This window comes from Patella vulgata, chromosome 3 (genome assembly GCF_932274485.2).
Source record: "Patella vulgata chromosome 3, xgPatVulg1.2, whole genome shotgun sequence".
Lineage (NCBI taxonomy): Eukaryota > Metazoa > Mollusca > Gastropoda > Patellidae > Patella > Patella vulgata.
In genome coordinates, this window is record NC_065881.2 from 45,934,671 (window position 1) to 45,957,403 (window position 22,733).

A 22,733-nucleotide genomic window follows, 5' to 3' on the forward strand; every position below is an offset into this window, starting at 1 on the left:
TCCTAATATCGAAATGCCGAAAATCAATCAAAAATGTTCGCCACATCGGATCCCTATGTCAGAGATTGGTTAAAAAATGTCCCAGGCAGTACCACTTTCACGTGCTGCATCGGGTGCTGCATCAAGTGCTGCATACATAAAAGGAACGTCACTGTATCAGAGAAAACCTCTCAGGCGTACACCATGTTGTAATACATGTACAATGACGCTGTCGCCGCAACAACGGAATTTTGTCTGATGTTGATAAATAACGAGGTGTAATTATGTCGCAATATAAGAAGTTTATATATCAAATCTTGTATGGTGTTGTAAACTAGTCAGTATATAGGGATGTAATAATACTGATAAACAAGTCACGTGCAAAGATATCGATGAAATTTTACTGAATTGGTGACAATGACATAGCTTACAACATATTGCGACAACTTATCCATATACATTATAAATACGTTCTCTTCAAATTTACTTTATTAGAAACCCGTTTCGGTCTAAAAGGACGACTATAAAAAAATAAACCCAACACTCAGTAAGTATTGACCGTTTTATTCATTTACAAGTTTACGAAAGGTTATCTTTAGAAATGGGTATACGATATCAATGTTTTAGGTAGATTCACCTGTTGAAATTGTATCATAAGATAGCCAAGACTACACGCACATCTACTTAACCAAAGAAAATTCAATTAAACATGAGTAATAGAATAATACAAGAATGCGAAGTATACAGATTATATAAGACAGGTAAAAGTGTATCACAACAGTAAAGAAATAAATACATAACCAGTGGCGGTTTCACGGTCAGGTCGAGGTCTAGGGGCAGATTCCGCTTTTAACAGAATTTGACGACTGTTACCGCCCTTTTGTCTGAGAAGAAAAAAATATACTGTGAAACCCATTTCCACCCAAACCAAACCTCAAGATAGAGTTTTGTAATAGTTATAAATGGCCCGAAAGTACCCCTTTTATCTTTGAACTATGGAATTAATTAATTGCTAAATAATATGGGACATTTAGTAAACTTTTCACACCCCTTTGTGGAGAAGGCGCTTTTACATAATTGTCTGTGATCTCAACAGTAATAGTGTGTATCTCCTAGTCTAACTTTAGAAGAAACAAATTTGCCCAAGATTTTACTTATTTATTACAATTTTTATAATCGACTTTATAACCGCTATTCTATTGATAAAGCCCATTTTCTCACAGGGTTTTCTACGTCATGTATATTTACATTATTATCTTTTCGCATTAAAATTTTGATCATGAGCAAAAACTGGCCGTAAAATCTAAATTTTGCATTTATTCTAGACCAAACAATAATGGACATGCAAGAATCAATGCGAACTACAACAAATGGAGGGAAGTAACTGTGGCCAAAGTCCATAGGGTTCCAATTAAGTCCCTCAATCCCAATAAGTTTTCAAAAAAAAAAAAATTACATTCCAGTTCCAATTTATATGTACGTAAATGAACCCAAAGATGGCTATGCTAACCTTATTTCATTATTTTCGGATTGCAGACTAATCGCTTCAATAGATTAGTAATTTTTCTTCCAAAAGTGTGCTACATATAGTTTACTGATCTTTGTTACTGTATCTTATAGAAACGACTAAAAAACACCAATCACCATGCCAAAAATAAGCCGGGTATTTATTAGACTGGATGGCGAAAAGGAAGTATACAGACATGGCGAAATGGTACAGGGTACTGTTAGTCTAGAAGTTGCTGAAAGTTTTCAGATCAGATCTGTACGAATATTCCGTTACGGCGAAGCTTTAACGAAGTGGGATCCTCTGTTTGAAAAGAAAGTGAACGTAGCGAAAGAGAGATATCTTGGACACTATGTGACTTTATTTGGAAATAAAGGTAAACATAAATTAATCGGAATTTTTAAAAGGGCATGTACAGTAAAAATGTATTTGAATAACTCACGAAAGCCTCTTTAATTTTAAGGTTATTTTCAGTTTCTAGCATTGTTCCTCCGCTGTCATCACAAAGCGATGCATAAACCCATTCGACCCGAACCAGTTGTCATTGGAATATGTATGCATAATGATAATAATTTTTTTTCTTAATTCCAGCTGGCGAGAATTCCAAACCTTACGTTACCCTTGCTGCTGGAAAACAAAATTATAAATTCTCATTTCGCTTACCAAGTAATGGCCTTGCATCGTCATTTGAAGGAGACAATGGAGCTGTTAGATATTGGTTAACAGTTGTGGTTGCTACACCGACCTTTAGTTTTGATCAGAAATGGTATAGATGTATAACAGTATTAGAAGAAATAGATGTTAATAAACCTGTGTATAAAGTAAGTGCAAGCAAATAAAATATTATACATTATGCTGTATCACACGTACACTATAATATATATAACACCTTAACAAGATCGATCCCTGCGTTGGCCGAGAAAGTTCATCGGGATAGTCAGGTGTGGCACATCAGGTTCATCCTTATCAGTTGTGCAGGATCTAGGGCCTGGCAGGGGACAACGTATATATAGTCGTTAGGATGGGACGAAACACCGAGATCCCGCGTACACATTGACGTGTACGATTAAGCCCGTCTTCATTAGCCCAGTCGGAGCCGAACAGTAAGACGTTAAAACCCATTTTATTTCATTTTCAATTCCTTAAGAAGATTCATTGAAAAAGACATTTATTGGGACAAGAACCAATAGACAGTGGAATACATGTCAATCCAATTTAATTCTCTACCCATGGATCCCCCCCCCCTACACACACTCACTGCTAAAGACCCTACGCACAATTGTTAGTCCCGAAATCACCTAGTTTGTGTTAATTGAACTTTAAACCCCATTCCCTCTCTCTCCTCCTATTTAATTGGCTGGGCTGCTAGAAAAAAACATTATTTCCTACGACCGCTCTCTGATAATACTTACCTTAAGTTTACTAATATAAGAGTATACTTTCAGAAACGTCGTGCCTTTATAATAAACCTGTCATCGTTTCCCATAAAAATTGGTAAACATGTCAAAGTTAAGAATAATGTAAATGTCCAAAAAGGGACTAAAATGCCAATTTAATTCTGCTTCCTTCGACCTATCTCTTATTGTCTATCTTTTACAGGTTCCAGTTCGTCGTGGTCAAGAAAAAACTGTCTCCAAGGCATTGGGTTTAGGCAATGCTGGAACGTTGGTTTTAAATGCTGAATGCGACAGAAAAGCTTATTGCCCGGGTGAAAAAATAGCACTTAATGGTAAGCATTTATACGAAGACTACATCTTGAAGTCTTAATAAACAACGCACCACCGTGTTGAACGTCCTACTGTTCCACACCAATCGAGGTAATGAAGATGGGCATAAACCATGCAGTGGGCTATGAGGGACATTTGCCGAGCAGCGCCCTACGATCTGCTCTAATTTCGAATTCAAACGGTCACCCCCCCCCCCCACACACACACACACACACACTCCGCCCTGCATCACAGACAGAGGCGTAGCCGTGAAATATATATTGGGGGGGCGGGGCGCAACCCTAACCCCTAACCCTAAACCCTAACCCTTTTTTAAAACCCCTATAAAATATAAAGCAACACCATGTGGCCATGCTGTCTACACAACTCGTTTGCTGATTGGCCCAGACACTGCGTGCAGAGCATATATATTATGGTTACGTGGCTGGCTGAGCGGGCGATAAATATTTGATTTAGGCGATAATGTTTTTGGGTAACTATATGCGATTCACTCTGATAAGTAGCAGAAAAAAATAACAAAATATTACTGTCAGGCTAACTAGACACAATTTTATGGAACACAGTTACTTTTCACTTCACACATGTTTCCAGGACGATTCTCTCTGTGTTTTATTTTAGCAATGTAAACCATATTGGGATATATGTACAGGTTTTTTACAGATAAAATCTTAACTAATCCTAATAATTGTTGTAAATATGTAAATAAATAGGAGTTAGGGCCTACTATGTAAATTCAGACCCCACCCCCCCAGACCCCCCATCTGTGACGCCCATGATCACAGACATAGAAAGTCGCGACCGAACCCCAGACTTCCTGGCTAATGAGCCCGCACTTTATCACTGAACCACCTTGGCTTCGAAGTTTATGACAACGGCATCTAATAGTAAGTGCAGGGGGACTGCACCACACAAAATTTACACAAAAACAAATACACGGACAGGACATCATACTCAGGAAAACACAAATATACAGACAATTCAAAAAAGTGAATGAATCCGGGGGCTAGCCGTAAGCGTCCACTGCGCTGTAAAGTCCCTGGTCTGTAGTGACACAGACTTCACTCAAATTTGAAAACAATTAGGAATACAACCCAAATGAGTCATGATCTGCTATATGCTACACGAAATACGAATGTAAGCATATGTAGTAAAATTCAACTATACAAGTAACCACATCGGTGAAATGTATAAAAAAAAGTAGTCTAAACTCTAAATTCAATCAAGAAACGCTTCAGTATTCAATACATATAGGGTATATGTTCCATCCGTCACAAAAACAAAACTGAATACAAAGAAGCATACAAGGTTAGTAACAACTCTCTCGGATAAGATCAAATTACCCTGCCTTGTGGACGACACCCGTTATAATTTGTAGTTATGAGGACAAAAATGGCTAGAGTCAAACCTAGTCCTGAAATAGGTTGATCTGATGTGTTATGTAACAGAATGTACGCGATTAAATTTTTTCTTTCGAACCGAAATTTGGTTTGTTTACTAATTTTATTTTTGTGTTTGGAATAAGCTTAAAGTTTCGACAGTTGAACACAAAACGAGACGTATCTCAATATTGGCTCTTTCTGAAAACGTAAAATTTTAAATATAGAAAGATACCCATTACACAAAGTAAATCAACTCTAAATTAAATCGACAATATTATGCTATAGCCAAATTAAGGCGATCTAGTTAATTTATTAATTAGTTGTAATTTGTAACGACATTAAATCCGCTATTATAATGTTCTCAGTCATTATTTTTTAAAAACTCAGCGGAAAAGTTTAGTGGAATACAAGGGAGAATTCGGGAGTTTTAAATTTCGAAAGCGTGTCGATTTTGGTATATAAAGCTTGTTATTTTTTTTTAAAGACTTGCTTGTATTATTTATTATGTTATAATGCGTAACCTATATCGAGATTCATAATACATTGATCGTCAACTTTACATTTTGGCTTTTACATATTGTAATTTTTAAAACTGTAAGTGGGGTTGTTTACTATAGTGCATATTGTACTACATAGAAATTCAAACTATCGGTTTGTAAATTTCGATATTCATTTTGTGGAGTTATCTCTCTGATCACATTTTTACTTTCAAAGCAGAATTTTTATAACATCAGAGGGTTAAGGGGTGGGAAACTGTTCATTTGGGAATAAGGAGGAAACCCTTATATTTAAACTATTTCTGTCATAATTTTTCTTTTACCCCAGCCCCCTTCAACTCACTTTTAAATCTGATGAACAATATACAGGAATTCGTTTGCTGGCACGCATACTTTTGCACCTGACAAGCACCCATTGATGTTTTTGTTATTTCCAGTTTTAGTTAAAAATAATACGACAAAAGATATGGGTAAATTGAAAGCGAGGATAAGCCAGAATTCTGTATTTAAAGCCAATGGTGAGAGTGTGAGCTCCGACACGCATATACGTATTATAGAAGGAGAATCGTCTATAGGAGCCGTAAGTTTTTCATAAATATTATAGGCGTATGTTAATATATGAAGAAAATTAAAAATATCAATTAAATCAAGCAGGAACTATTTAAAAAATACCGAGAGTCGCCGTGGCTCACAGCGAGTAAGACTTTTGCTCGCTAATGTGGAGGTTGAAAAAGTTCATCTGGATTTTTCCGACATGGTTCCCCCTTTTCAGTGTACAGGGCGGACTGTCTGTCAAGGGAAAATGTATATATGTTCGGATGAGATGAAAACCCGAAGTTCTGTGTACACATTGGCGTGTACGTAAAAGAACCCTTGACAGTCGGAATTCAAAATACGAGTAGACCGTAGAGCACGTACCCGGGCTTATGCCCATGTTCAACAGCCCAGTATTTTCAGAACAGCGGGAGGTTTAACCCCATTTCATTTCATTTCATTACCTAGAAATGCCAACTTCCATTAGGAAGAAAACAGTTATCGAGTAACTGTTAATATTGTTTTAAAGTGAGATTATGCAGATCCGTAGAAAACCGACAAGGTCGGACAGGGGACCCCAGCCTTGTCAGGTACAAAATTGGGATCGAAACCACGCCACTTGACAGGCTCTATGATCGAAAGCGCACGCCTTAGACCACTCCACAACAAGATAGAGAGAGAGAAATGGGGTTTAACGCCCACTCGACACAAACTAGGTCATTTCGGGACTAACACATGGTTCAATTTTAGTTCTATAATTCGCTTGCGCGTAGGTGTCTTTAGCAGTGGGAGGAAACCGGAGGATCCGGAGAAAACCCACGAGGTTGGACAGGTGACCCTACTCCTTGTCACGTACAACCAGGGACTCGAAACCACGCTAGTTGACTCAAAGGGCCCCTGAACATGTTATATGAAAGGGCGCACTATAAATATGCTGTAATAATAATGACAGACCTTATGATACAGCACGCACATGCTAACCATTCGGCCACCAAACCCCCCACTCCTCAATTATTATATGAAGTGGATTTCAGGTGTATATTTTTATGTTTTGTTTCAAGGGACAAGAAAGGAAGTGGGAAAATCAATTGTTGGTAGTGGACGCTCTTCCACCAAGTTCAACAAATATATCCTGTCATATCATAGAAGTTAGGTATTATGTTAAGGTAAGTTGAATATCACCACAAACAGTATTGCACTATAGCCACAGAAATGGTTTTCATGTACATATTAAATTCAAAATAATTTATTCTATCGCAATGTTAAAACAAAACTTTGGCCTTTACGCCAAACTGCAGCATAGTTGTCCGTACAGGATATAAAACAGAATTTGAAAACTTCAATAAATAAAATTAATAGTCCAAGGATTAATCATTTGGCCAGATGAACAATTTAAATTCTTAAAAACCCGTTCAGATCTGACTCCATTTATCCCTATGACACTGACAATTCGTGGTGTGTCTTTACTAGGATCATGATAAGCGTAACGATATTGTTTTCCTTTTGGTATGTAAGCATTCATCTTGCTATAACATTTACCAACGAGACTTAAATTAAACCCAACGATTTCTGCATGCTTGATGATTTAGATCTATATTCCTCCCGTTTTCATTAGCCCGGATAGAGCAAAAAAGTGGGACGTTAAAGAGACAATAACACTCTTGCTGGCTTGACAGCTCCAGAAAAATAAAAAAAAAATAGCCTTATTCTAAGTACTAGATGTGTTAGTCTCCTACCTGTTGTGTAAATTATCCATTAAATCCTACTTTACTTGTCCAAAGGGTTCAAAAATATTTTTAAATCCAAGTCATATTTGAAAAGCTTTACGTCAGGCTTTTCAAATCATTTAGTTGAATTTTTCCAATTTTTTAAATTAGGTGTGTTAAGATGAAATTTGTATCATCAATTAATTGGAATATTGTAAAATAGTACAATTTATTGACCAGAATAAAGATTGGGACATATTATTCAGTTACAACAAGAGTAGTATTGAGCCTTTAAACCCCATTCCATTTCTAAGTCAGTTTTATACAAGGTCTCGTTAAGAAAATCAAAATATGAGTAACACAAGTGCCGGATTTACCTAAGGCTTGGCAGGCTGAAACCTAGGATCTCAAGATCTCGGGGGTCTCACGGCCAAGTTGTTTCATATCGTTGACGCTGTCAAAATCCTCTCTTAAGCCCTGTTTATACAGAGTGCGAACTCGAACGCGTCCATAGCGAACCCGAACGCGAACGCGACTTTTCAGCAGTTTCACCGTTCAAATAGGGCGCGAACCCAAACGCGGAAAACCGTCGACGGCTTTCGTGATGGCTTGTCTTTTTCTAGCTGTGAGAGATAAATTTTGTCATTTGCTATCATGGCTCAGGTGGAATCAGACACAGACGAGGTCTTGGCACTGTATTTGTACACGAAACAACGAAGGAAGAGAAAGAGGCGAATATCAGTGCATGAAATTTACAGAGAAGAAGTGGGTTTGGAGAATACCATCACCTCGTAGAAGAACTATATTTTCATCCGGAAAAATTCCAACAGTATTTTCGAATGACAGAGGAGCAATTTGACTAGCGGTTTCTATTCGTGGAAATGATGTCATGGAAGTGCCCGCTGATTGGTTCATTGGGAAAAAGTTCGCGCGAACTTCTGAAAAATTCGCTCGGGAGGCAATCAAGGCGGTCGTTCGCGCGAACCAATATTTGTTCGTGTTCGGGTTCGCGCTCTGTATGAACGGGACCTCTAAAAATGACTAGAGCATTCCAGGACGAAAAGTCGCGTTCGCGTTCGCGTTCGGGTTCGCGCTCTGTATAAAACCCCCTTTACACATCCTCGGTCTTAAACATCAGTCATCATCCCCGGCTTTGTTTAAATGGGTTTATAACATATCTTCATCTTCCTCTAATTAGTCTAATCGTCATGATTATCGATTGGGAGGGGTCTGGATAAAACATCTAATCCGCTCCATATGTATACACTTACTGAAATCCTCAAGCCTTATCTGTTACACCAAAGCTTGTACAGTGCATATTGAGGACAAGATATTTTCTAACACCGCTTTCGTTTTCACTAAGCCGTTTAAACAGTTGTGGTTATTTAAAGATACATTAGTATCTTCATGGACCTTATAAAGTATTATAAGGTCCATGGTATCTTTTATAAAGAGTTGGCCATATAATAATTCAAAAATAAATCATAAAGGTAGGTTGTCAGGCAACGAAACATACGCCCACAGCAGCTAAGTCGTCCGGGCAGTCAACCAGAGTTGTCGCACATTTTTCTATTGTCGGTAATGAAACATTTATAATACACTAAAATCTGATTAAGAGTAACAACTCAATAAGTAATTATCAGAGAATCATTAGAATTTGTTTGGCTTTTAGTTCTGCCCCATGCTAACATTTAGTATAGGAAACATTTAATATCATGGATTTAGCTGTTATCAAAATTTATCAAAATTCATTGAAAATCTATATAATTGTTCATCTCAAGACCTTAAACTCTGTGTATTAAACTTTGGTCTCTAGAGCATCCACAAAATTTTTCAAAATATTTGGTAATAATTATCGGAAATCATTGAAAATCGCTGGGCTTCTTCGTCTCATGACCTTAAACATTGTGTTTAAATTTAAAGTCAATCGGATATTAACTTTACCCACAAGATTTTTCAAAGTGATCAAGGGCCATAACCCTGGCAGTAATTAACGGAAATCGTTGAAAATCAATATGATTCTTTGTCTCATGACCTCAAACACTGTGTATAAATTTCAAGTCAATCGGATATTAACTTTAGCCTCTAGAGCGCCCACAAGAATTTTCAAAGAGATCAAGGGCCATAACTCTGGCAGTAATTATTGGAAATCGCTGAAAATTAAGTGAAAATCAACAGGCGTCTACGTCTGATGACCTTAAACACTGTGTATAAATTTAAAGTCAATCGGATATTAACTGTGACCTCTAGAGCGTCCACAAGATGGACGGGTTTGACGACAATATACGACCACATAAATTTAAAGTCAATCGGATATTAACTTTAGCCTCTAGAGCCGGACCAACGGACGGGCGGACGAGGGCGGCGATAATATACGACCACATTTCAATGTGGACGTATAAAATAAGAAAATGTTGAAAATTTTAGTTAAATTACTTTGTTCTGAGAGGAATTGTCACTGCTGGAAGTTTGGGCTAGAAATAGGCATCAGTTGTGTCTGTACCGTCTATGAGAATTGGCGATCGTTTCATTGACCGGCGACACCTCCACCCACATATTCTCGATTATCAAGTAACATGCTCAATGGCTATGGTAGCCTCGCTTGGCAGGCATTTCATCACCAGTTTCCGGTAGTGACATCAGCGACTAAACGTTAGCTTGGTCCGCCATTTATTGATTTAATTTTAAATGGAAGACTGTTTAAATCCAAACTGTATCCAAGCCATGCGTGGGTCTACATGGTTGATTTTGAGCTTGTCGTGTAAATAAAGGTCTAATTAATCATTTCTATAACATCTGAAGCCTAAATAAAGACTTGCAATAGGCAGATTTAGCTCCTGCATGATGTATGTTTAACTATTGACTATTATTAATTGGGCAATTTCCCTTTTGAGAAATACATACGCTTACTATTATCTCGTGCTGTCTTCCGTTTTTGTTTCATATTTACCACTTTGGATTTATATGCATTTAAAATATCTTATGGTCGCCAAACGGACGTCATCACTGGGAAGGCCTGTTCGTTTCATAGTTTACTGAAGGCGCGGGAGTCGTATGGTGGAGTCGTGCCCGAGACGGGAACCCCCTTTACTACTTTGCTGTGGGAACGTCCGTTCTATGTAATATTAATACAAAATTGCATGTGTGGGCAAAGAATTTTACTACCAAGATCGATGGTCTACTTAAAATGACGATGGACAGATGACTGCGCGTCGCCATGAATGTAAATCTAGCATTTTCTTTACAGGTTTGGGTGGAGGTTCCATGGGGCACAGATCTATCTGTAACTCTACCAATAATTATTGGAACTGTTCCACTTAAACAGAACACTCCATCACAACCAGTAGGAGCTGCGTCCAATGCGCTCGGTAGGTTTAATGTTTCTAACATAGTTTTGTTGCACCTTTTTTATGCCAATTATTCACCATTTCACGATTACTGCATTTGACATGGTCATAACAAATTGTCATGGATATGTAGTATAAAATGAAAATGACTATTTGATGAGAAATTGTCTCCAACAAAGTAACCACTTTGCAGGTGGGTCTGAAACAGTCTATTCTGGGTTCTGTGAAGCTAAACGAATCAATAGGACTTCTAATATAATATGGTAATCCACATCTCGAAAATCAATCCATTAAAAATATGATTCAAAAGATGACATTATTTTATTGTAAGACTTTAATTCTTAGTTAGTACATAAAATTATGGTATTACACTTTCTCAATCTAACAATGTCAATATCCTTTGTCTTGTGCAATAATGATTTTTATCAGAATTCAAAGAGAACAGATTGCTGATAAAACTTATTTTTATAATCCTATTAGCATTCAGATCTTATAATTACTGTAGTAGAGACCACTCAGACCAGTAATATTGAAACCGAAACTTAATATAACTAATACATGTATAATTAAAGTATACATGTTCAGTTCACATATGCTAACAATTTTTGTATGTTTCAATAATTTCAGAAATCGACACGTCTAAAGCATTATGTTATTCAAAGTGTAATCATGGTGTTAGCCACTGTGGTAGGAGCGATGGAGTTTTTCCAAACCTAAATTATGTTCCAATGTGTACTTATGTGCCTAATTATCAATTTTCGTCATTGGCTGCTGCTCAACTGACACCAAAAGCTATCATAAAAGGCAAGATACCACCTGCCTACAAATCTGTTCCCACCGTTTCCACAACAGCTTCTAATGTACCAGTTAACAGCAGTGTAATGCCAGTTCTTCCTCCATCTTATGAAGAAGTTCTTCAAATGAACAGTCAAAAAGCCAAGCCTGAAGCAGCAGTAGTTGTAAGTGGAATCATTAACTCAAAATTGTTTCTTTAATTCTATTGGAAGATCAAAATGAGCGCATAAAGAGATGAATACAGAACTTAAAGATGCTTTATACTAGAGCTAAATCTGATATTGCAGGCCTTTCCCTGGACTTTAAATATTATATGAATTATTAATTAGACATTTATTAACTTGCCAAGACCATAATCAACTCTCTATGCCATCGGATGCACTTGATTTTGAACGCGATTGGCGGTTAATGATTTAATTAAAAAGTGGATAATCGAGACTGTTTACTATCGTAACGACTTCAGCAATGACAATCGAGACTCCGCTGTTCTCGAAACAACCCTAACATTGCGCAGAATAAAGTAATTTGAATAAAATTTTCAAGATATACTCTTTTCATTATCTAGTTTTTAACTATTATAACGAGAACTGTCTAAATCTTACACAATGCATCTTTAAAAGTTTAATAGCAAAATGGAAAGTTGAATAATTTTCTCAGTAAATATGTCGATATTGTAGCGTCCAAGGCTTTTTTGTATTTTTATAAAACGAAGACTTATGATAATTGTATTTTGTGAGTTTGATGAATATCATTATAATATAGTTTTGCATTAAATATATTTTTTTTTATATAAATAGTGTGAGCTCCCAAAATCAGATCAATTCGGTCTGTTCATCAGATTTCAAGATTCTTACATCGCTGAATTCAGATCTTATATTATGCAAAACAGACAATATTTGAAGGAAAGGGAAGGAGAGTTACTTGCCCTTTCTGTCCAGGTATTTATTTTATAGAACTTTATAAAAACATCACTCTACTGTCTCATATGGCCATAGGCGTACGAGCCAGGGGGGGGGGGGGGGAGCTGCCCCCTAACTTTCGGGCAGTCTGACTTTTCGGGCAGACGGGTAAAGTGAAAACAAAAATTATTATTTCGTCGAGTTGGCATAATAAAGTCCCCGAAAACTAATAAAACAGTAATTTTACTTTTCTTTTAATTGAATACCGCGAATTTGTACTGAATTGACTATGGATTAAAACATTTTGTCTGGAGCCACTCTACTTTGTGCCACATTTTTCGGGCATCGATTATTATTTGTGAATGCAACTGCAACAGTCCGATTGGAATTCAGGTCGGCATAGAGTGGAATTTCGGTTACAAAACGATTGTTAACTTTGACGTTGCTTAACTCATGGGTCGAAAAGCAGAAAAACACATATGCGGCGGTTAAATTTTCAAAACTTTGTCGAGGAGCCCGGGGCCCTTATACCCCGCGAAGATCGATTGGTTGTTTGGGATTCAGGAAAGCCACCTTACGTAGGCTATATTGGACCACATTTAAGTTGCTGTATTCACGGGCTGAAATAGCAGGAAAAGACGTTTTCGGCAGTTAAATTTTCAAAATTTGCTCCCGACGGTCCCGTCTCCGTGGATTATAAACGATTGATTGGTTGATTGGAATTCGAGTGACCACCTAGACGTCTGTAACCCGAAATGTTTTCAGGCTTTTCAGATTCTGTCCCCCTAACATTCATGGAGCACGTACGCCTATGAATATGGCATATTCATACCTTTATAAAAACAATGGCTAAAGTATTGTGTGTATTGCTATCTTTTATAGGTTCATTGTCAATATTTTGAAACAAACACCTTAATATTTTCTCTGGTTATTTGCTAACATGAAGGTCCCGTGTTGGACGAGAAAGTTCATCGCGATTTTCCTGCGTAGTTCCGCCTTGTCAGTGGGGCAGTTAGTACAGGGGGGCTGACAAGGAAAACGCATCGTCGTTTGGGTGGGACGAAAAAACCGATGTCCCTTGTTCACATTGGCGTGCACGTAACAGATCCCTTGGAAGTTGAAATTCGATAGAAAATTAGGCGGTTGTACCGCCGTCCAGCCGCAATTTCATAGCACACTGTATACAGTGTATGGAGTATGCCTGTTTTCATTAGCCCAGTTGGAGCAGAACAGGGGACGATAAACCTCATTCGAGTTCATTTCTTTATTTGATCCCAATATTCCCCATCTGTGATACTGTCATATATTTTCATTTGTTATTGTTTGCTTTCTTTCAGCCGATTTCAGAGCCAGGAATCTGGCCAGAACAAACTTCAATAGCTATTTTCGTATTTGCGTCTGCGGAAAAGGCCTCGGATTGGTTTAAAACAGCGCCTGGTATCAATGAAACCTCGTGGATGAAATCATGTGACGCAGCGACTTTAAAAATGAATGAACTTCATAACAGAGGTAAGTAGCCTTTAGGTCAAACTCGGTTTTGGCACTGTAGCCCGACTAGCGCTGACCTGCCATTAAACTCCATTTCATTATTTTATTTTATCTTCCTCTGTGTAACTTCTAATGTAAGTAATTGACGCCAAAGTCACGAGCGTCTTCCCAAATATCACTAAATTTATGCGCTATAAATATTAATGAATTTCTAAGAATTAATAGATACCATATAAATATGTTTATGACCCGATCTTTATTAATTACATTTGTATGCTCTTTTCAATTTTTAGTTTCTAGATACTTTGGATTAAGTTACATCTCATTAAAAAATCCCAAGCAAGACGCGAAAGAGCTAAGAGACTTCAATAAACTTACTAAAGATGTTATCAGACCATACAGGTATACTATTATTAATCTACTAACATCTGAAATTCTCGACGTGATCACTATATAGATAAGAAAAATCTTAAGAACCTTTAAGAACTTATATTTTCGCATCTGTGCATAGTCTCGACCCTTCCAGTTTATAATGTCTCCGTTTCGACTACTACGTCTATATTCGTTGTTTTCGAAGAGGATACAATACAGGATGGGAATAATCGAGGCTATTTCGTTTAAATAAATCTTGTTTTTCAGAATTCAAAATGATATCATTAGTTTGGCGATTTCACAAGACCTTGGAGTTTTACATGGTGATTGGGTTTCTAAACCATGGTTTATATCTTTATCACAGTGTTCGTCTTTAAATGGGTATGGTGAATTTAGACGGATGTATAGTCAAGGTAAATTGGAATAAGGCTCGTCTTTGATATTCTCATGTTCTTTGCCAAGGATGTTCTCTTTTTGGACAGAGTGAATTGTGTCCAGGTTTATTAACCAAGGGTGTGTGTGGGTGTGTGTGTGTGTGTGGGGGGGGGGGGGGGTCAAGTGTCCTTATATTCTCACCAGTACTTCAAGCACATTTCCGTGAACATGGAAAAATCACAATCTTTAAAAATTCAAGAAAGATGAAATGCCAACTGTTCGATTGACGTTCGAAATTTGCGATCCATTAATTTATTTCTTGAAACTGCTTTCAGTGAAAGAATATATGGATGGAAAGACAATTTTTTTTAATACAGTGGGGCCTGTTCTGTTTCAAACCGAGGATGTATCACCTTACATAAAATCTGACTATCTGGGTTCCGATGATCAGGTAACAGACGATAATTCTATGAATGATGGTTCCATGGACGTTACTGCGGAAAACGAGGTTGATAATGCTAACAGTTCCGACCAAAATAAAGCCAGTTTAAATGGTGAAATTAACACCGAAGACATCGATAGTGCCGCTCCCTAATACATTTCAAGTTTTCTAATAAACTCTTTATTTGAGATTATTTACGCTATGGTTGAAATGCACAAAAGATGAGATAAATTTACTGTATCGAACATTATTTGAAGTTACATGAATGTTGAAAAGGGTTAGCTGGTAGACCTAATAAGCACACTATTCGTGTACGCCGATATACCAAACCAAATTCTAGTTGTTTATGAAAATAAATGTCAAATTAAATGTATATATTTCTATAAATGAATGAATGATAAATTTATTATATACATGAATGATAAATGAATGAAAAATGTATGATAAATGAATATATACATGTACATGAGTTGTATGCCTTCTTTATTATCTTGCCACTGGGTTTATCGGAGTATCCGTCCGTAATTAAAACATATGAACCGAAAGATGGATGCCCCAATCAAATTATCCGTAAGGTATACCAAACGTTCCACTAGCCAAGCAGATAATTCAGATGCAGTAAAATAAAAGTCAACCATAATGCACTCTATATATAGTAGACCTATTCCAGTGACGTATACACTGGGAGAAAAATGAAAAAAAAAAAGGTCAACAGCATGATCCAAGTGGATACAGCGACCTCTGTTGCAGTGTAAAAGAAAACGATAATGATCAAACTAGAACAAATTCCAACTGTCAGGGTGGAAAATCTTACGTTTGTTTAGAAGATCAGGGCTTTGGAAGTCGTCGACCGTAACCAGGGGCGTTTTAAGGTTTATCATGGCGGAGGCTATACTATTTTGAGGGCACTCTTTCGCGGGAGGGGGGTGTCTCTGCCCCCAGCCACCGGAGGTCGAGAAATTTTGCAAAATAGAAACATTTTGGTGCATTCTGACATATCCTCCAGGTTCCTCGAGGCCGGTTTAATCTGAGGGCCGGGGCCTAATTCCATACTCGGCAACGAAATGATCGCTCCGCCAAGCCAGGCCACACTGGGCGGCCTAGCCATCTCTTCCCTGAATAGCTTATTAGTAGGTTTTCAGAAATGGTGATTTCTTGATTGATGATTTTCATGCCAATGCAATGACTGCATTCTCATTCAGTAGTGGATTCGAAAGTAACAGTGTATATATATATATATAGAAAATGATTGACTCGGACTCGGGGCCCCTTTCCCTTGGCCAGTGTGGCCCTTTTGTAAGACGTGGGGCCCTTTTGTCTGCCTTTAGGGCCCTCCCTAACTAGGGTACATTTTCATTTTTCTCATAGGTTTTAACTTGTTATCCCTTTTTATAATTTGAACTTCTTTGATTTTTTTTCGCGAAGAGACTGGCACCTCCAGCGCCTCAGCTATAAAACGCTTTTGACCGTAGCTATAAAATAATATTCGATTGAAATATTAAGTTAAAATAAGATTGATTGTATTTACTCTAAATAAAGGATAATGTACTAATATTGTTCAACTGAAATAATACCCCCCCCCCCCCCGCACAAACACACCACCACCACGCTTAATCTAAATACAGAGCATAAAGAAAGAAAATATAGTCTACATTTAATAAACATACATGTATATCGGACGCCAGTTCTTTAAAGGGACAATAACACTCTTGCTGGCTTGAAAGCTCCAGAAAATAAATAATATCTCTATCTAAGTACTAGATGTTTAAGTGTCCTACCTGTTGTGTAAATTATCTATTACATCCTATTTTACTTGTCCAGAGGGTTCGAAAATATTTTTAAATCGAAGTTTCATTTGAAAAGGTCTACGTTAGACGTTTCAAACCATTATGTTGAATTTTTCAAATTTTTTAAATAAGGTGTGTTAAGATGAAATTTGTATCATCAATTAATTGAAATATTATAAAATAGTACAATTTGTTGACCAGAATAAAGATAGGGAAATATTATTCAGTTACAACAAGAGTGGTATTGAGCCTTTAAGACTTATTTTTTGAAAATGACATATTATTATAACAGTTCCTGCATGGTCGAACATATGCAGATTGTGGAATCTGTGCATTATCTACGATAAGTATACCACCATTAAGTTCTACATTTAGGCTTAATGCATAATTACATTTTGTTGTTAACCCACTCCCCTAATCACATTTACTGACATTGAAATTTATAGGCCTACATAAAATACCATAAAAAGGGCGACGTCATAATAATGAAACGAAGAATGAATGAAATGTTTTTTAATGGTACTTCAGCTCCAACCGGGCTATATTGCGGCAAACATTATTGTGATGTTCACAGTAAATATAATATATTGTAACAAACTTTATGTATTATACTTACAATATGAAACAGAAAATCAGATCCAATCAAAATTTTCTATAAGCGCTTTACAGTATAGACATGAAAAGAAATCATATTGATTTGATCTGTTGCTCGTTTATAATTATTATGCACCCTAATAAAGATATTAATTAGTTAGATTATATACTCCAGTGATTTGATAGACTGGACTGTTGGGTTATAAACGTTATAAAATACTAAGTTATGTAATAACTTTATGTGTACATTTCCAAATCTGTAGTGGGGACATAATCTACTATAAACCCATGACGCTAAGCTATTGTTTACCGTTACCGAGCAACGCGAGTAACCTTTATCAAGGTAAGGTTCTCGTGACAGTACGAGTAGACTTGATTTGGGATTTATCTCAGCCGGGCATAGATAAAGTGCACATCACACTGTTCGAATATAGTTGCATTAATTTAAAGATCTAAGCAAACATGACGACTATTGGAACAAATCAGGTGGGAAAGGGTAAAATCTACCCTAAAGAATTTCCCAGTTATTCTTACCAATATCCATCGTTTCAACGTGTGCAACTTGCTGCTGTTAAAACTGGATTATATCATCCCAATTTACCAACTTTTAGAAGAATGGATATGGACACCGCCGGTCATAAATTACCCGACCAGCATAACCGAACAACCACATCTTGTGGACCGGGTAAGTTTTCTTTAAAGGTCTAGATCTTTTTGATTTAGCCCAAGATTAAGTATTGAATTTGGTTGATCTATGATATGGTATTTCCATTAGGGATGGACAAGAACATTTTGTTTGACAAAGCAAGGAGAAGCTGGCTTATTTGCAAATTTTACTTTCATTTTTCGCTATCGTTATCGACAGTTGAAAAAAAAATCGGTTATATCGCAGCACTAAATTAGATATTTATAAACGAATGAAATCGACAATATTTCTTCACCCCCTTTCTAGTCATTTTAAAGTTTAATACTACGAGCGGTGTATATAGGTGGATTTATGTCCTAACCCTGTTTTCTAAACCAAAAAACAGTGTCGTTTTCCTCTGAAATCAGTCAAGTAGCTCCTTTTAATAATTAAAAACAAATCAATCTTAATTACTAAGTATAGCCAACATTTGGAGAACTCAAATTTGTACAGTTTGTCACACAGGGGCTAACATAGACTTTAGACAGCGGTTTACTTACGCAGACGAATGACATTTTATGATTTTTCTTTTCACGTGGGCCTTCAAGGTTTATATGCATTTTCCCACGAAATTCGTATCGTCTTTCAAAAACGACTATGTTTATCTCCACACACGCCTAACCTTTATGTCGATATGTAAAAATGTAATGTTATAATTGAAATGATATAGATAAAATTTAAAACATGGGTCCCACTCGAGATCAGTTTATTGATCTACACGAATTACTGTATAGATGTTTAATTAAATCTCTATGTGGTATAAATAACATCGATTATTCACCTTGTGTTATACAGATTGTTTGAGATAATCCTATAATTTGTGCAATGTGATTATCATTAATAGTTTATGACCCCTGCTTTTAAATAATAAAGTTATACCCTCGGTAATTGAATCCATGACGTGATTATGTGAAATACACTTTGTTGATAGTAGCTGAAATATTTCAAATTTGGTTATTAGACCGTAAATAAAGATTAGTACTGTGAATATGTTGAGCCACGAAGTAAAACGGCAATAAAATAATCTATTTCCTTCCGTAATACGGGGGGTTGGATGGCTGAATGGTTAGCGTGCGCGCGCTGTATCATACAGTCTGTCATTGAGTCGACTGGCGTGGTTTCGAATCCCCGGTTGTACGTGGCAAGGAGTAGGGTCGCCTGTCCAACCCCGTGGGTTTTCTCCGGGTCCTCCGGTTTCCTCCCACTGCTAAAGACCCCTACGCGCAAGCGAATTATGTAAATAAAATTAAACCATATGTTAGTCCCGAAATGACCTAGTTTGTGTCGAGTGGACGTTAAACCCCATTTCTCTCTCTCTCTCTCTTCCGTAATACACTGAGATATTGATTGTGACAGCGGCATATCAAAATTCCTCGTATTAGATTCCATTGCCAGAAAGCCTGTAATGTAGTATTGTCTAAATTTTCATGCAGGACACCATTTTTATATACATAATCAACTTTCATATGGATACGAACTCGCTGATTTTTTTTTTGGCCAACACGTAATTGAAACAGACAAAAAAAAAATCTTCTGGGTATAACCTGTGAAATGGTCTTAGGGGTTAGCGGATCAGTGATTTGGGGTCCAAAGATATGCTGCTTTCTTCCCAAAATGACGATACCTAAGAAGTTTCTGTTTTTTTATTTTGTAGATGATTTCCACAGAGCTACATCCACATTATTTGCACCACCATCTAAACGTTTGTCTAGTTTGGTAAGTAATATAATTACCATCTTATACTTTATTTATTTATATGTTATACAAATCCTTTTAGTGAAATTTAAAACGATTCATTCGTTATTTTCTGCTTACTTAATTAAAGCAGATTATGTCAATGACCAAATTATATGTATTGGGAACGAAAAATAAATGTACCTATCACGTTGCATACTCCTCACAATGTTTCGTTTGATTAGACCTAATTCCACTTAACACAGCTGTAATGGAAGCAAATTTCTGTTCCATATTATGGCTGGTCAATATTCCGATTAACAACAAATAGCTAACTGCGTACTAGTATCATTCGGCTTTAAACAGAGATCCAAATTGGACCAAATATGTTTACCTAACGTTACGTCATGACTCACTATTTTATTACGCCCAATTAACCAGTGCATAGCAGAATATTGCAGAAAAACTAATTGCTTGACAAACGAGACTATCAAACGGCTGCAATGTGAACAATACTGTTTGGAGACGAACAATACTTTCACCTTTTTTAATACCTTAAATCACTGTCCAAAGTTTTAGGGAAGACCCCAGATTAAACGAAGGGCAGTCGTGTTGCTGTACTTGGGATAGATTGACTGAACGGGAAGAACAGACACACTCCCTCAAAAGCTAAAGTATCAGATGTCAATCCAGCAATGGCCAGTGAGGGATTTCTCGGGCCACTGCTTCAGGAATATGATCACGTTGAGATTTGTGCAACAGTATGTTATGTGAGCGTAAAGACGTTATATAGATTAAAGGATTGGCAAGTAGACCAAACACACACATATCAAAAGTAACGAAAACATAATACTAGGGGTCTAATGTGAATTATGACCATTTGGAGTTTACATTAGTTTATATAGATTTCACGCCAGTATCTTTATATATTTCTATTAGTATGCTTTGAAATATTACGAAGTAACGAAAATGTATATGGGTTTAAACAATATAAACATACAGTGCTGTTGTCGTTTATAACGATTGAACTAAGCATAATTACAAACTAAAAGAGATACATCCACGGTCGAACCTGCCAGAATGGATCGTTCATAACCGTCGCTATCGTGGTGTATATTATTCTGATTAACTAAAACGATGTATTTTTAAGGATGTAACAGAAACAGGTCGTCAGATGCACAGATATTACACTACACCAGAAGAACTCAAGTAAGTATTATATCATTTATTGATCGGCATTTTACCATTGGAAGAGGGGCGGACTATGAGAATACTTTAATAATGTCATAATATTAATACTGGTAGTTATGGTATTTGATACAGTTGCAATTCTTCAAACTTATTCTTTATCGCTGCTGTGGTAATTTCTCTTCTGACATATGAATCTTTACCCAGTATGCTACATTATTATTTTTAAATGCCGTATTGGCTATCCTGCCAGCTGATATTTTATTATTTCAAATTCAATTCTTGTTATTTGTAGGAAAACAAAAGGAGAGTGGTCTGATTTTCTGAACAGATCACCAGAACGCTTTAATATGGAGTTACCTCCACTTCCTTCCAATAAAGGTAATTTTATGTTACTTTATTTTTATTATTATCTAATTTTACTCCAATTAGTGTCATGTATTCTTTCCCAAAACAAACACTGTTTCAAATGCTGTAAGTTATTCTGTTTATGGTTTTAGATTATAAGATATATGTTGTTTGTTTTTAGATTTACATTTTACTGGTTATAATGTACGATATTTACGTCCTGATGTAACAAAGTCCTGGAAGGTTTGTATATTTACCAATATAACAGCGTTGTATCGCTTTCTGAGTTTTTTTTTTGAAAGACACATTTGTTCTATAAAAATGGACTATAGTTTAGTTACCTGGTTCTTGTGAATACTTTCAAAAATTAATCTAACCAAAATATAGTATTTTTAGTAACTAAATTGGGGATGGCTCGGTGTTAATTCAGTTCGATCGAAGTGGTAAAAGAGAAACACCAGCATTAAAGAAAGAGTCAATGGCGACCAACGAACAGCACTACTCTAGTTTGCATTCGAGGCCTACTTTTCGAATGTCTCGATGCTGTGATATACATAAATAGAAATTTAAAGATTTTAGTTTTACCTATATTTTGTCTTTATAGTATACATTACGCCAGGAACCTATGTTAGATCAGTTTGGTCAGAAACCAATGCCAGCTAATGTGTTGTAAGTACAAATATACACTTACCTCGTTTTTATATGGAGATTATATTTTATTGAGAATAAAGATCATTGTCTATATTGTAAAGAACATACGGTTTACAAATATGCTCATACACAGATTCGTTTCTGTAGAAAGATTTTATTTTATTAGCCATCGAGAATAAAGACTGCTATCTATGTGATTAATATTCGGAGATAGTACTTTATTCTGCAATTTGATTTTTTTTTCAGTGCACGATACAGAGATACCTTACCTCAGTACAACAGACATATTTCTACAGAGGCCTGGAGATGAAAACCGGGTAATTTTCAATTGTCTATAAGTATTATATTTCGCTGTTTCGATGCTTAATGTAAGATGTTATAATCTTATAAACATGTATGCCGTACATTCATTACGAAATTTTTGCATTGGTAAATGATTGGTGAATGTTAAACAGTATTATCATTCTGGTTCAGAAATTATTCAAATCGACCAATTTCAGCTTTAAATATGGTCATTTAAAGTAAGGTTTCTATGGATTTCACATTGCAATCTCTATGTGTCTTTTTTACAAACAATCTCATTCTTCATGAAATATGTTTTTTTTTTAAAACAAAGATGTACTTAGTTATTTTATAACAACATTCTTGCTTTAAATATTACATTTGTTTTTTACTTTCTTGAAACGATCAGATCAGTATTACATAATATGTGCTAAACATTAATTTATGTTAAACAGTATTATAATTCATCAGTATTAT

At 36.3% G+C, this 22,733-nt stretch overlaps 2 protein-coding genes and 1 long non-coding RNA gene across 3 annotated transcripts; all 3 read left to right on the plus strand.

The window, feature by feature from the left end:
- The first annotated feature begins 1,605 nt into the window (after window positions 1-1,605).
- LOC126815211 (arrestin domain-containing protein 3) lies at window positions 1,606-13,887 on the plus strand. Its single transcript, XM_050540770.2, has 9 exons — window positions 1,606-1,862; window positions 2,078-2,307; window positions 3,086-3,215; window positions 5,527-5,669; window positions 6,685-6,789; window positions 10,577-10,697; window positions 11,304-11,635; window positions 12,269-12,409; window positions 13,708-13,887. The coding sequence occupies exons 1-9, from the start codon at window positions 1,625-1,627 to the stop codon at window positions 13,885-13,887; spliced, it is 1,620 nt and encodes a 539-aa protein (XP_050396727.1). The 5' UTR covers window positions 1,606-1,624.
- Window positions 13,888-14,149: 262 nt separating this feature from the next.
- On the plus strand, window positions 14,150-15,257 carry LOC126814614 (uncharacterized). Its single transcript, XR_007677680.1, has 3 exons — window positions 14,150-14,260; window positions 14,498-14,643; window positions 14,941-15,257. It is a non-coding gene; the product is annotated as an uncharacterized LOC126814614 (long non-coding RNA).
- A 2,583-nt stretch (window positions 15,258-17,840) lies between these two features.
- LOC126814608 (testis, prostate and placenta-expressed protein) lies at window positions 17,841-22,437 on the plus strand. The gene is made up of 7 exons (XM_050539879.1): window positions 17,841-18,113; window positions 19,768-19,829; window positions 20,938-20,996; window positions 21,271-21,356; window positions 21,505-21,566; window positions 21,928-21,992; window positions 22,221-22,437. The coding sequence occupies exons 1-7, from the start codon at window positions 17,891-17,893 to the stop codon at window positions 22,282-22,284; spliced, it is 621 nt and encodes a 206-aa protein (XP_050395836.1). The 5' UTR covers window positions 17,841-17,890; the 3' UTR covers window positions 22,285-22,437.
- Window positions 22,438-22,733: the final 296 nt, after the last annotated feature.